At 28.1% G+C, this 17,296-nt stretch overlaps 1 protein-coding gene across 1 annotated transcript; it reads left to right on the top strand.

Moving 5' to 3' along the window:
• Positions 1-5,494: 5,494 nt before the first annotated feature.
• Positions 5,495-15,410, top strand: LOC113386279 (patched domain-containing protein 1-like). The gene is made up of 3 exons (XM_026624070.1): positions 5,495-5,771; positions 12,934-13,187; positions 15,390-15,410. The coding sequence occupies exons 1-3, from the start codon at positions 5,495-5,497 to the stop codon at positions 15,408-15,410; spliced, it is 552 nt and encodes a 183-aa protein (XP_026479855.1).
• Positions 15,411-17,296: the final 1,886 nt, after the last annotated feature.

Below are 17,296 nucleotides of genomic sequence, written 5' to 3'. Positions count from 1 at the left end.
AGTTGATTTGATTTATTAATCATTTTGACTGCATTTACCTCTAAATTTATGAGGAGCATTAACATGAAAATGCTAATGAGATAATAAAAAAATGATTCATTGTACAACATTTAGTACAATTATTTTGCTTATACTTTCTTGATTAAATATTTTATGAAATTATTGCATTTTATTCATAAAAATAGATTAAATTCTATAAAACGTTAGTTAGTTGCAAATATTGCGCTTTTTTGCAGTCGTAAAACTGTTAGCAGATTTTTAGCATACCTTTTATTTTATGAAAAATTGAATTTAAGCACAATTTTATCTAAAAATGGCATATCTAGTTTAATAAGTTTATCATGTATAAAATTGCAAATTTGCTGAAAATTAATTAAATTTTCAATTGACGTTATACAAAGCCAATCTACGTTCTAATGGACTTATCAGCAAGTTTATTGATATAAATGTACAACTTAAAAATTTTACAGTGTTTTTTTACATTTAATGCATATAACCTCTTATGGGTTATATTATTTATTATTTTAATGTATTTCATAAATATTTGGCTGGTTTTTAATTATTAAAATAATTATCACGTGTAGATTTTCTATCCTTGCTCCATTTGGTACAAGTACAAAATTCGTTAGTCAGTTAAAATAATTTGTTAGTAGTTAAAATAATCTTAAGCATTTTATTTTGTTACATGTCGCTTAAATCATAAATTTTGTTGATAATATAATTTTTGTAGTTCTGAAAAATCACATCAAATAAATATATTTAAATCGAAATTCCACATAGTTATTCCAAAGTGTTATGAGTTTCCTGCATTTACGCAACGGTTTCTAGATCACGTCAAGTTACAGTTTTTTTTATATCTGAGTTATATAATTTTCAAGTTTTATTTTTACTGCTCGCCACAGGCTCTGATGCAATATATCGTAATATGGTTATTCAGAACGAAATATTTCAGACCATAAAACCAATATATGAAACTCAATTTAATATAATATGAAGATAGACTAACTTCGAGATTCAGTTAGTTTCTTCAAATTTATTTAGAATTAAAAAATGATATGTAAAATTTACTTATTATAAGTCATAGTAAAATGTATTTCAATCCTTGCAACTACTGCTTTCAATTATCCATCTGGTCTAGGTCAGATCTCCAAGATATTTAGCAAATGTCTAAAAAATTGCCCCTGAAATTATGATTAAATTAAATTCTTTCATTTCTAACGTTATATACCGGTATATAATTTCAATATTAACAGTTACTGCTAAACTTGCCAACAAATCAATGATTGCCAATAAATTATCTAGATGATCCCGTATGAGTTTTAAAGACCTTCTGAAGAACGCAGAATAAATCAAGGCGGATAGCCTTCGTCTAGTTTCAAGATTAACCTGTCAACTCATATCTCAAGTATTTATTAATATTTTAGTTTTTGCGAGTTATGTGAGTCTCTGTGAACCGGTATTCCATAAATATCAATGTTGGTAAACATAAATCTTTGTCTATTCATTATAATTTACATTATTGTTCAAATTTTGATCAAGGTAGTATCACCAAGAATGACAAGGTGTATGATAGATAGTTAATTTTTTTCTAATATTTGCACCTAATGCATATGGAACATCTGCAAATTTTTGGCAGTCGAATTTCCAAAACAAATTCTTTTTCAGCAATAATACTTTATATTTCGGAAAGATATTGTGTTTAGGAAGTAATTCAATGTTTAGCAACTCCATAAGAGTTAAAAATGGTTCAAGTGATTATGAATGCCTTAATTTGATATATTAACACTTTGCCGTCCGCACGTTTTGTAAAAATTTATTCGCTTGGCGCCGGTAGTGCTAATTCGTTATCACTTTGCTTGTCCCCGCCCATTCTGAATATTATCGAAAAATTACAAATTTTTAGTTCTTACTAATGTTGAGGGGTGTAATTTTTTGTTATCTAAATTAAAACACCAACAGGATGGAAAGATTTCTGCCACTGGCCAAAGGAAGATACTGTGCTCATGACACCACTGTGGTGTCGCCGGCTGTTAAGCGCTAGTTCGCGCTCGACACCACTGTGGTGTCGCCGGACGGCATAGTGTTAAACTTTTACCAGATAGTTGGTTTTTCAGATTGAATATGTAATTTGCTTTCCAGATTTTCTACTTTTATGTTAAAAACTCAATGTCATCCATTGTTTCTTCTACTGGTCAATATTTTCTGGTTGAGCAACATTTTTACCATCGAAGCAGTGAACTACCAAAAGATGATGATTTCTTAAAATATGCATTGCTAAAAATTTCTTAAAAAAATGTCAAACTAACTAGATTTTAGAATAATCGGAAAGAAAAACAAGATAAATTTTGTATTATCGTCTTCACTTTTTTCATACTCTATCATTCTTAGAAATTTCATGTTAGTTTCTAGTTACTGATTTTAAAAAATTGCTTTCGAACTATGTTTCCTTTCGAAATAATTTCTTCAAATCTACTGGTGACTAATTGGTATTTATTACTTGTCACAAAGAAAATTATTAATTTGTATCCGTTTTCGAAATATGCGTCACTTTCAAAGAAATTGGGAACACGTAACTGTTTTCGCAAATTCTGGTGGCTTCGAGCTATATAAAACCCATATGTGAAAGATAACAATTCGAAAATATAATCAATAATTGTTACTTGGAAATATACTTGAATTTGAGATTTTGAAATTTATAGAAAAAACCATGCAAATGCGTTCAAAAATATAAATTCATATAAAAATATAAACGATTTTCATCTAGGCCAGGCCATCTAAAAATCATCAACGTCCATAAAAAAGTCGTAACTACGAATTTAGAGAGTCTATTTATTTCGGACAAGGATATATTTTTACTATAAATATTGCAATAGTTAAAAAGTACATCTAAATATCTCTTGATTTATCTTTCATAATAGTTTTTGTTAACTTTTTCATCAATACATCATTATATACAAATCGATAAAATAAATACAATGCAATACGTTGTATTGTAAATTGAATTCAACACCTCAGAAATTTCACTTTTCAATTTATAGAAGTTATATTGGCATATTAATTTGACAATTTTATTACACAATAATAGATTTCAGGTAATGGTAAATTTTCCATATTTAAATAAACATTGATAAAAGAATTATGAGTAGCATTTATAGAGATTTATAGAAAAAGTTAAAATTTTAATTTGTATCAAAGGTTATAATGCAATCTTTAGATTTGTTTTATCGAATTTTGAACTGGTTTTATCCGAATTGGATGTAATTTTGAGTGACCTTCAGCTAGAAATTGCTTTTAAAGTAAAAGTTAAGACTTTACCTAAAGAAAAACAATTCGAAATCCGGTTTTCATTTACTAAAATATATCATTATTTAATTAGATCGTTCACACTAATTTACATTAAGTTCTTGATGTATTCGTGAGAATTGGACCACAATTGTAGACCACACTTTATACTTGAGAAACGAATCTGTTTTTTCTTGTATTTACTTGTTCATTAATTGAAACTATTTTATATTTTAAAACAATGCTGCAAATATAAAAATTAACTTGGTCAAATTGTGAAATTGTTGTATAAAGTTTTTTGTCGTACAATACGACTATTCTCTTGGATGCACCATCCTAATATATCAAATAAATAATTTTATACTTGGAATGACAGATGACGTTCAACTAAATTTAATAGGATGTTTCAAATAAATATTATTTATTATAATGAGTAGTTTTACTTATATGCAAAAACATTACTAAACGGCTTGCAAGTGTTATTAGAAACTCAAAATATCAACTTTTTTGAAATATTTGAAATGAGCATTTTTGGATTCTCTAGAAATTATTTACTAAATTTTATTAGTAGTTGTTAGTTTCTTTGGTACCTACTATCAAATCAAAGAATCTCTACAAATGCTACTTATAATTAAACCTTGGCGTCTTGTATTTTTGTTAATTTTAGAATCTTGAAATTGTAGTAGGGATTGAATTTTAATACTATAGTTCAATTAAAATTAGCCTGAATTTTTTCTATTTCCGATTTCTATCCAATAACACTATTGTCCTAGTGATTTATAGTTTTGTGACTTTCAGTTTCAGCAAAATATACGAAGGCATTTTGAACAATTCATATGGTTATCAATAACAAGACAAAACTTTCACTTAAGACAATAGCGAATGGGTATCTTTTGGTTCAAAATTTATTACTTATATTTTATTTGTATAGCATTTGTATTTAGTATTATCAATCCAACGACCAAAACACTCATTGTTTCACTTGTTTTCTTCTGATCAGAAATAAATATTAGTATCTGCAGAGCGAAATAAATAAAATCACATTAAAAAAAGAGTGTGCGTAAGGTTCACAATGATTGAAGTAAAACTTATTTGCTACTGTACAAAATTGCATTTCAGTAAAAATAATTACATCATATAACAATTTTGAATAATGCTTATTAGTAATATGGCAACACTCGTAATGCGCACATTTATTAGTATCGACCATTATGCGCATTTATATAATGATAAATTATTAATTATATATTTAAAATAGCATTAAAAATATGTATAATATTTAAAAACAATAATGTAATTAAAGTCATGCTTCAAATATGACATGATCGGTTTGTCATTGTAATTAGGATTTAGAAATGAACCTTCATTAGAGAAATGAAGTAATTGCTGATTAATAAATTCTATAATATTTGTTTACACAATGGATTATGTTAAACAACGCCTAAACAAATATTGTTTCTGCAACTTCACTCATCATGTAATTGTGTTTAAGGAACTTCATGTAATCAAAATTAACATACATTTATTGACTACTTGTATTTTTTTACTTTTTCGCTGGCGATATAATCTCATTCTTTGAACAGCTGTAATATCTTTCTTGCCTAAAAAATATTTTCCATTTTAATAACTTCAAAGAGTTATAGAAACTACAAATAATGTAGAAATAATTTCAAATCAATAAACTTACGTTTAGTACAAATGTTTAATTCGTTTTAATATTTTCAAGAAACAGGGTAGAATATCCTTCTGATCCAGGCATATTTCATTTAATCAAGAAGTTACGATGTAACTTCAAAATTTTTATTTATCTATGCCGATTTCCTTGTTGATATCGGTACGCATACAACGACAGATCTTTATTCACATACACGACGACTAACCCGTATAGAAATGATTTCAGCGAAAGCGAATGACGTGCAGTTCTGGCGTAACGCATTTCCGTTGCATTTGTACGGATTTACACCCTATTCGCGCCTAAAGAAGTTTTACTTCAAAAATAATATTTTTAATAAATTTGCTTTATCTAACAAAATTTTATTTTGGATTCCTGGAAGTCTTAGAACTGGTGACTCCCAAAAAGTTTGAAAAATCATTTTCACAATCATTACATACAAGTTGCGAATAGTCTTAGTGTGGGCAAAACAAAAATATGTTTATTATGAATTACTTTAAGATTTTTTTTCTTATATAACTGTTTTTCTCTCTTCTCCAGATGACCTGCGGCGTGACCTTCGTGGACCGCCTGCTGAATCGCTCGTTCTACAAATTAGGTCTCCTGGTTGGCAACCATCCTGGATATTTCATAGTAGTTCCTATTTTACTGACACTGCTTTGTTGTACGGGTTACCAAAGAGTCAAATATGTGATAGATCCAGAATATCTATTTTCACCTGTCAGAGGTGAAGGAAAATACGAACGAGCGATCGTGGAAAGCTATTTCAAAGTCGATTATACGAACAGATTCAATGTGGCCCGGATCACTCGACCAGGTAAAGGTTAATAATATTATTTATAATACATTCATACATACATATATAAGAGCAGTTCTTAATGTGGATCTTTTCGATTTTTTTGTTTGGAATTAACATGGGTAAAATTTCATTTGTTTCTTAGAATTTTATAAGTGAATCAAAATTTGAGTATTTGCTTATTTAGATCATAAATAAAAAATTCAACAAAAATTTGATATCTTTAATAAAATAAGTATTTAGTTAAGAAGATGAATCAAGAAACTTTGACTGGAGTGCGGACGATATTAAAGTTAATATTAAGAGCTAAATCTTTCAGATAATTTTTTGTATCAATTTGGAAGCATTTGAGCCTCTGGGAGATAAAAATTTCAAAATATCCATATTAAGGACCACACTAATATATATTATATATATATATATATATATATATATTAGAAAAATATAAAATAATTATATCACCAAGAGATTGGACAACCACTGCGTTGCCCTCATGATCCAACTCATTAGAAGATGATCAAAAATGAAATTTGTCAAATAATAGTTAAGTAAATGTTATTACGTATGTTTAACTATATTTATTATCACTAACTTTAATATATTATTTCAAGATTTTTATTGATAATCAAGAAAATAGCCTATAGTTTACCTCAATTACAGAAATTTCTTATTCACTATTCTAACAGTAACTTCTGCTAATTTTCTTCAATATTAGGATAGGTTAAATTGGCAAATATTTTTATATTTCTACTTTTTATAAAATTTGCTCGATTGTATTCAAAGCTGTTTTCTAAACTTCTAATATTTCAGTAAAATGAATTAATAAAACGTAAAATAAAATAATATTTTTTATAGAAGTATTGAATTATAAATATTTTTATATTTCTACTTTTTATAAAGTTTGCTCCATTGTATTCAAAGCTGTTTTCTAAACTTCTAATATTTCAGTAAAATTAATTAATAAAACGTAAAAAAAATAAGATTTTTTATAGAAGTATTAAATTATATCATTTCTTGCTTATGCAGAACAATATTATGAACGTGATTATATTACTTTAGTAATTTTTCATCACCAAGTAGGTAATTATTCACTGCAATATAAAACAGGTCAATTTTGTTCGAACTTTCGTGTGGAATAATTGAAGTTATTACCTAATAATTATTTTGTAACAATTATATAAAGCATTCAAGTATAAGAAACGTATCCGGTTCGATTTTTCTTAAATATTTGAATAAAGCTGATTTTACTTTTTGAATTTGCTTTAAATTTGAACAATTTTTCAATAACATTTTTACAATCTGCTCTAAATCTGAAAAAAAGAATTATTAACATTATTCGAACTCTCCAAAGAGGATTTGAGATTTTTTTTAAATTATTAATATAATATTTAGCTAAAGTTAACTCAGACTATGTTACGTTAATAAAATATAGAATGTTGGTAAATTTATATATAATATAACCTTGCAATATCTTTATTAGTACTCTCGTGCTTTTGCCATAAACCGTTATTACTAATCATTCATCTTTTATTTAGTCAACGAGCTGGTAGAAATTTAATATGTACTAAATTAAAAATTATACAAGATTTATTGCTTGATGATTATTATTTTCGTAGGGGCCATTCATTATTCATGTGATCGATTTCAAAAAGATTGACTAAAAAGTCTCATTGGCTAATTTTATGTTTTCTCGACGTTTCAAGCCATTCTGAATCGAATGAGACCAAATTTGAAAAAAAAAACATTTGATGTATCTCAATGAGGACTATCGTTTGTCAGTTTTGTGCGACGATCTGCCAAGTCGTTTCTATGTAGTTTGAAAAAAAAAGTTAAACTTTTCGTCCACCTTTTAACTCATATATACTACCGAATCGAATTTCAAAAATCAAAAACCGTTCGAAACATATTAGTTGGAAATGATACTAATTAGTTTTAAGTGAAAATCTACCGAGCCGTTTTCTTGTAATTAACTGTTAAAAAAATTTAAGCCGACTTTCATGAAACTTTTTTTGGCGATATATATAATGGTCTTATAGAACCTACTGAAAAATTACGGCCTGACGACAAGTGATTTTATTTTGAAAATTCATCAAAGTTTGAGAAAATTAGTGTTTTTTTGACGTTTGTTAAAATTAAAATTAGACGGTTTACTTGGTATAACGATAGAGGACTTGGTCTTATGAACATACTAAAATATTAAAGTCCTACGAAAATTGATTATAAAAATTATTGATTTTTGAAAATTTGCTTTTAGAAAATACTCCGAGTTGAGGTGTTCGTTGGTTTTCAATTATGTGTAATAAATCCACTTGGAACTTTTAATCACTCATAAAAAATAATTTATTTTTTATTGATTAAGTCGATTATTTACACATAACGGGAAGTTCATGTAACTTATTGCCTCAATGCAAAATACCAATACCAACTAATTTAACTTTTTTTACACAGATTTTATTTAGTAGCAAAATTTCCTATTTAACAAATTTTCTACCAACTTCCACTCTAACCTCCCATTAACCCCATCGTATTATGATTCTTCCGGTTTAATAACTAAAAACTCCCGATTAAATTTTTGCAAAACATCGCAAAAATAATTGTCACGAATAATAATCATTCGTCATTGTAGTTTATCATTATAAATATCGGTAAAACACTATATGGATGTCACGAAGCTAATTCAGCGTATAATTTTCTATTGTCCACAATTCGCGCATGTCATCGGGATCTAATTATACATGGAACGATTTTCTTTGATTCTTTGGCGATATGGTGTTGATTATATATTTGTTTTATGTTGAATTTGAATGAAAATAGAGGTCGGTAATTACTGTATGAAGATCAAATGAAAATCAAGTTCATGTTTGGATATATATTTGTTTTATTTGCTCTCTTGTTTACAATAGTAATGAAATCTATATATTGCCAATTCTGATCTATATAGTTGCAATTAAGAACATAGATACTCGATATAATAGTTAAGCTCACGGATACATGTGGACGGGGTTATGAGTTCGAACTACGCTCTGGATAACCTGATATCGTGCAGCAGCGATGTCCATTTTCTTTTGGAAATATAGATCAAAAATATGTTTCCAATTGAAAATAGACGCAGCGGTGTGGGCAATGGGAAATCTCTCACACTATTCTTCCCTAAATCGAATTGGAAATTAACTCAACTCACAGAACTTCCGTAGGGCAGTACTATTCATTATTCATTATACTGAAATAGCTTTTTAAGAATTAGACTTTTTGAAGTGAAAAACTGGCTCACTAGTATGGAACTATTTACAACATTCATTTTAAATTTGAATGTTAGATAGAAAAGCATAAATATTTTTTTTAAACATAGCTACGAAATGCTCATATTCTTAAATATAATACTTTTGTTTAACAGTTCTTTTAAAATTCTGTTTATCATAGCAATATTTATAACAATTCTAAAAATAAATTTAACCAAATAGCTCCAACCAAAATATTTACTCAAATTTTTTATGTGACATCTTCAAATATTATTGATAGCTTACTTCTTACATGACCGTCATATTTAGGGGGCGTCCATTAATCACGTGAGGCTTTTAGAGGAAGGGGGGGGCGTTGACAAAAAGTCACGAAAATTCACACGGGGGAGAAAGAGGCCTAGTAAAATATTACGTGTATTTTTTTATCTGAATTTAAAAAATAATCAAAAATTTAACGATTTTTTCGTAAATTCGAAAAATTTGTTCGAAAAATTGTACGTAACTAAAAATACACGTGATGTTGGTGGGGGAGGGGGGGTGTTAATTTTAAATATCACGACGTGTCGCCCAGGGGGAGGTGGATCCAAAAATCTCTAAAAAAATCGATCACGTGATTAAGGGACGCTCACTTAAGGGATATTCGAAAAGATACCATATAAATTATTATGATGATGAAATATTATATTTGCTTTACCAAGTTACTTCAATGAAATCCTTTATATAATAAATTACACAAAATATCTAAAGTGCAATAATATTAATCTACAAACGTCTGGTGTGATAATTTATTGCTCAGTGTCATAAACTTGCTTCCTGAAGTTCGTTATAGATAAGTTAATTATCATTATGTTACTTGAAATTATCCATAATATTTACTTAATTTCTTTATACTTATTTATCTATGCTTAATTATTTACATAATTTATATTAAATACTAGCTGACCCGGCAAACGTTGTTTGGCTAAGTAAATGTATATTCTAATCAATTTCTAGAGATATTCCGACATTCCGATATTCCGAGATTCGGATATTCAGATATTCAGATCTTCAGATCTTCAGATATTCAGATATTCAGATATTCCGACATTTGGATATTCAGATTTTCAGATTTTTAGATATTCAGATATTCAGATATTCAGATATTCAGATATTCAGATATTCAGATATTCAGATATTCAGATATTCAGATATTCAGATATTCAGATATTCAGATATTCAGATATTCAGATATTCAGATATTCAGATATTCAGATATTCAGATATTCAGATATTCAGATATTCAGATATTCAGATATTCAGATATTCAGATATTCAGATATTCAGATATTCAGATATTCAGATATTCAGATATTCAGATATTCAGATATTCAGATATTCAGATATTCAGATATTCAGATATTCAGATATTCAGATATTCAGATATTCAGATATTCAGATATTCAGATATTCAGATATTCAGATATTCAGATATTCAGATATTCAGATATTCAGATATTCAGATATTCAGATATTCAGATATTCAGATATTCAGATATTCAGATATTCAGATATTCAGATATTCAGATATTCAGATATTCAGATATTCAGATATTCAGATATTCAGATATTCAGATATTCAGATATTCAGATATTCAGATATTCAGATATTCAGATATTCAGATATTCAGATATTCAGATATTCAGATATTCAGATATTCAGATATTCAGATATTCAGATATTCAGATATTCAGATATTCAGATATTCAGATATTCAGATATTCAGATATTCAGATATTCAGATATTCAGATATTCAGATATTCAGATATTCAGATATTCAGATATTCAGATATTCAGATATTCAGATATTCAGATATTCAGATATTCAGATATTCAGATATTCAGATATTCAGATATTCAGATATTCAGATATTCAGATATTCAGATATTCAGATATTCAGATATTCAGATATTCAGATATTCAGATATTCAGATATTCAGATATTCAGATATTCAGATATTCAGATATTCAGATATTCAGATATTCAGATATTCAGATATTCAGATATTCAGATATTCAGATATTCAGATATTCAGATATTCAGATATTCAGATATTCAGATATTCAGATATTCAGATATTCAGATATTCAGATATTCAGATATTCAGATATTCAGATATTCAGATATTCAGATATTCAGATATTCAGATATTCAGATATTCAGATATTCAGATATTCAGATATTCAGATATTCAGATATTCAGATATTCAGATATTCAGATATTCAGATATTCAGATATTCAGATATTCAGATATTCAGATATTTAGATATTCAGATATTCAGATATTCAGATATTTAGATATTCCGATACTCTGACATTCCGATACTCCGATACTGCGATACTCCGATATTTCGATAGAACTAAATGTACAAAAAATGGCAGTTTTTGACGAACTAAGTGTCCGATTTGAATGATTCAAAGAATTTCTGCTTGTTTTAACAAAATAATTGCTAATAGGGAAAAAATTGTTATAATTTTTTTTTCAAATTTTATTTTTGGAAATTTTTAAGTTACGAAGTTTCAAGTAACATTCGATGAATTAACGAACAATTATCTGACTACGTTCAGTAAAATTGCCAGCTACTTCATCATTGTAGAAATGTATTTTTTTATGTCTTTCAAAAATTCGTTATCTACACCTCTTTACCCAATAGGCGGGGTAACTTGGAACGGCCAGGTGGCAAACACGTTTAATACAAAATAATTACATTTTTAACTAATGCTAAAAAACTACCAACGAAAGAAAATACTTTTATTACGGATTTTCAAAGATTACCGATATTTTGTCAATACAATCAAACTGGAAGTTTTATATACTTTCTATAGAAAACATGGTATAATCCAATCCAAGTTTTTTAGGTCTTTCGACTTATATTGTCGTAAATATTCACGTAAAACTTCCTATTAAAAGTAATTGAACACCATCGATCAAGAACGTTTGACATTTCACGTAATAGCCACCGTCTATTGTTTTATTCAAATTACGCTTCTACAAAAATTTTCACATTAAAAATGTAAAATTTCTACGCGATTTTGGAATAATATCTCACCTTTTGGACTTTCTCTGGATTGGCACGAATTATTCAAGTCTAAGACTGGCCAAATCAGTTTAGCCGTTTTCGAATTTTACTTAGACATTTGAGAGAGAGCTCCATTTTTATATATAAGATATACATTTCTGTAGTAAAGCTATTTACGATGTTGTTAATTTGATGATGAAGATATTTTTGCAAAAATCGGAATCGTGTAATTCAAAAATTATAAAATATACTTAAAAATTAAAAGTGTGATCGACATTTTTTCTGTAATTTTGGCGAACAGTATCATTTTAATCATAACTCTAAATTTTTTTTGTCTAATTTGATATTACTCCCATGGCAAATAGTGATGTCCCCCACGTGTGGACAACTACGTAGCAAATACAGTGAATATCGATTAAAAATACTAAATAATAGGGTGAAAAGTATTACCATAAAAATTTTATTTCTATTTTTTTGGGGTAATTTAACCCGGTTTCCTGACCACTGCTCTAAATTTAATAAATATTGTAGATCAGGACTTTAAAAAGCGAAGATTCAGTACTAGACTTAATACAGAAGGTAAATCTAGACTTATCAGAGAGAGTAGATCTAGAATTACCAAAGAGCTTAGTTCTAGACTTATTGAAAAGCGTAGACCTAGACTTACCAAGGAGCGTTGACGTAGACTTAATAAAGATCGTAGATGTAGATATGTAGATGTAGATTGTCTAGACTTGCCAACAAGGTAGATCTAATTTTACTAAAAATCGCAGATCTAAACATACTGAAGAGCATAGAAATAGACTTAATTAAAAGCGTAGATCAAAACTTAATCCCGAACAAATAACAATCAAAAATAATTATATTATCTTTCTATCGCCAGGTCGTTTTGGAAGAGTGATAGTAGTTCCAAAAGATGGTGACAACCTGCTCCGAGCAGAAGTGTGGCACGAATTGCGATTGCTGGACGATCTCATACAAAATGCCACAGTTCAGTGGCCTCCTGCAAAAGGCTTAGGAGCAGGAATGGACGACGATGAGGAACCTCATACTTTTACTTACCACGACGCCTGCGCCAGGTGGCAGCAGCAGTGTTTTACGAATGATATCCTGAATTTGGACCACATTATCGAAGATGTAAGTGATAATTATTTTATTTTTGAGACTTAGATTTAGTTTAGGGTTCTTAATATTTTTAAATCAATATGAATTTGCAAAGATGTCATCACACAAAATCAAACTGGATTTATGCACAACTATGCAATATTATTATTTCTTGAGTAGGAGTATATCCCAACAGATTCCAAAATCCATTACTGAACAAACTAAAATCACAATATAATAGAGAAACTAATAAAAAATAAAGATTTTTTTGCAAAAATAATCTATCTTCATGTGAATTTATGAAGATTTTCTTTCGCATTAGTTTATTTACTTAAAATTACCTTCTATAAAATTGTTGCATCCTATTTTTTGCATTTATGCTATTAGCAGAGGAAGCTGCATATACTTTGAATATTAATCAAACATGAAAAACTATGCCATTGCTGGGAAAAAATATAACGGATTTTGCTATAATTTCCTGTAATTACTTTTATTACCATAGTCACTTACAAAGTATATTTGTCGTTATAGTAGGAAAATTTACAAGGAGAATTTCAGACTTCCGAAAAAGGTATTCCAGATATTTCCATTTTTGGAATTCATGTATCTATTTTTTTTTTCTTTAAAAGTAGCAACCAAAATGTAATGAAATCTTATAAGCTATTGTTATATAAAAGAAAGAAAAAAGTTAGAATAGAAAAAAACAATAATAATTTAGAGTTCACTTCTTGGAGAAAATTCTAGTACGAATATTTCCATTGATATTTTTAATAAAATGCATATATAAAATATAAACAAAATATAACTATTCGAAATCGTAATCGACGCATATTTTATAATTCGTTTAAATTTTAAAAAATAATTGTTTTTTCAAAAAGTATAAGTTGGTGCTTACGTGGCGTCGTGGTAGAGCCTCAGCCTTGCATTTATTAGGAACCGATTCTAAAAGTTGAAATATCATCACAATTAGGAAAGATATCTGCTTGGTTTGCCATCTAATAAAAATTGTAGGTAAAAAATAGAGTTGTATTCTATCATCTTTCAGTAAAGAATGAACTATCATACACCAACTTATAGAAGGATTAAAGGTTAAAGCTTAGGATTTAACTCTCAGAGCACCCATTCTAGTTACTCATGTAATATAGTAAAAAAAGTCATCATTCACCAGCTTATAAAATATCAAATTTCTAATTGCAGCTAGAAAACAAGCAGCAATTTTTAGGATTTAAGTCTAAGAGCACCCATACTAGTTACTCATGTAATTTAGTTTCTGTGAACTATCATTTATTTATAAAGGCATTTATTATTAAATTATCTTATACCAGATTGCTTTCTATATCAAGACCTTTGATCCATCGTTCGTTTGAAATATTGCCGTTCAAATCCACACCAGTAGAAAGTGTTGATACCAAGTTTTTTGATTTTGGTATTTCCTATGTAATCTTATATAATTAGAACATAATTCATCTTAACGTCATTTAATGATTAACACAAAAACTTCGACAGGTTAGATTAAGTTATTAAGTGTAAGCAATAGAAGATATAATTTAATATTGTTTTGTTGCCATGTAATTATAATTTAAACACTATACTGATTAAGATGGATTCATTTAAGTTTTTGTCTTATTTTGTAATTTACTAACTTAGTTTGGCTAAGCATTTTCTAATTAAATATGTATCTTAACAATGATATAGTATTTCTGCTAATTAACTTCTTGAAGGAGAAGTTTGTTCTAAAAAGCCGACTCGCTAATTTTATGATTTCTCGACGTTTTAAGCCATTCTGAATTGAATGAGACCAAATTTGAGAAAAGTGTGTGTGTGTGTGTGTTTGAGCAGATTTTTCACCTTTTGTCGACGTTTTCCCAAAAATTTCAAAATTCGTAAGTCATTCGATGTAACGCGATAAGGATTGCCGTTTGTTTTGCACCACGATCAGCCAAGGCGTTTCTTTGTTAGGGTAAAACTTTGTAAGTTAAAACTTTACTTGCTTTTAAGATATCTTTGGTGGACCTCTTTACCCGCGGACTTTTAAAACTCGATCAAACACATATAAATTAATTCTTTTAAATTTTATTATTTGGTTAATATTATTATAGCAAATTTAGCTTTTTTGATAAATAACTGGAAGTATGAATGTATAAATTATTAGACAGACTTAAATAATCACCTTATACATGACTAAGTTCAAATATAAATAAATAACAAATGTTTAATCAAACTAATTAATTGCAGGATCCCTGCATGACATCATAAACATTATAAGTAATGATTAAGAAGGAAAATAAACAATACCAATAATTAAAATGCGAATGTTGATATTTTCTCAGAATTTGTTGTTAGTAATATTTGAAACAATACACCAGATTAAAATTGTTTAATGTTTTGTAATTCAAATTTGTTTTGCGAAAATATACAAGTTCGATAATAATACACAGCAATAAACTTTTGGCATAGTAAATATAAATATGTGACCAGAATTTAATATGGAAATAAAGCTGATATATTCAATTACAACATATAAATAACTTTTGTAATATGATGAACTTTTGATAAATGTTTTGTAAATTCTTGGACATGTTTAATACTCGTAAATCAACAAATAAACGTCATCGTTTTTTGAAAAAAATTTATGAACCTCATACATAAGGTCTATGGAATTCTCACATATAATTATAAGTACTACAAATAATTGTGTTTTAAAAAAAAACAGATATCAAGCAGTAGTGATATTCATTTTTCCTTAAAAATATAGATCTTCTAAATATAGTTGTATCATATACGGTAGTGACAGTCATCATATGAGATAAGTTTCAAGACGGAAAAATGTAGTATGTTTGTTTGAACAAGTTTTCATTATTGCGTTCATTCAGACAACCGTATAGTCCAGTCATTTAAGCTTAAATTAGGTAAAAATCTCGGAATTCGAGATACCCACATATGACAGGGTGTCAATACCATATGTAGGTTTTGAGACAACTATAGGGTTTCAATATTCAAGTATTTACAGACTTACAGCTGGATATCTCGAATTTCGAGATGAACTTACTATAATGACTGGATTAGAACTCTTCTCTACAATTATTGGGCTGTTTTGAAATGAATGACAAAATTCTTATAGCTATCAAAAATGAGAATCCCAAACAAATCAAAGCTTTTCAACTAGTAAGCTATCCCAAGACTAGACTTTAAAACAATTTACAATAAAGAATCATGATTCCAATCAACTCTTGACATTAGGGTCAAATCGTTTAAAGATCCACTGTCCTTCTTCTTTATCATGATCATTCAAAAGCATACAAATTATTACTAGCATGCAAACGGTTATAATTACAGATAATGAGTAGTTAAAATGATGAGTAGTTTAAATGTTAGGTACACACAAAACTGACCTATGACAAATAGCATAAAAATAGAAATTTAAATACATACTTTCTTAAATATCTCTTTCTCTTGAAACAATGTTTTAGAAGACATCGATATTTATGTTGGCAGATGTAAGATGTATATTTATATAAAGATTTAAGGGAATTTGTGGCAATAACATCAATTAATAATATTTTATTAACTGGACGTACAACATTATGCAATAATTTCTAATGCAAATAAAATCAAAACTAAGCTTTTTATACATATCATTATGTTTGGCACGCTTCGTTAATTCTGCGATTATAATTTAGTGAAAGGATCAAAGTAGTGCGGTAGATAGTTCAAATATTTTTTTACGATATTCATTTCCTTGTTTTATGAACTCAACAATTGCAAAACAACAATTATAACAGAAAATGCACATATTCTGCGCTCGAATGCCATGTCGCTTATTAAAATAGAGTTATGGCTTTGAGGCGATAATAGAGACATCATAATAAGGAAATGTGATGCCGACAAACAATATGATTTGTATTATGAATTATCCACATATATCTCTCCATTTGACGATATAATTTAATTGAATACTCTCAATAGATATGCTTAAATCAATAGGGTAGAGCGGGGTAAAAGGACTTGAAGGACCGCGAGTAAAAAGGGCACCACCGATATCTCGAATCATTTGTTGATTGTGAGCACTTATGTTCAGTTTATGAGACCTTAATATAATTTTTAAGTTATTTGATTCTTTTATAAGCTGTATTGTTATGTTC

This window comes from Ctenocephalides felis, unplaced genomic scaffold (assembly GCF_003426905.1).
Source record: "Ctenocephalides felis isolate EL2017-DRISC unplaced genomic scaffold, ASM342690v1 CF-g0.4_SCAFFOLD_03571, whole genome shotgun sequence".
In the NCBI taxonomy this organism is placed as follows: Eukaryota; Metazoa; Arthropoda; class Insecta; order Siphonaptera; family Pulicidae; genus Ctenocephalides; species Ctenocephalides felis.
This window is presented reverse-complemented; position numbering and strand designations above follow the sequence as displayed.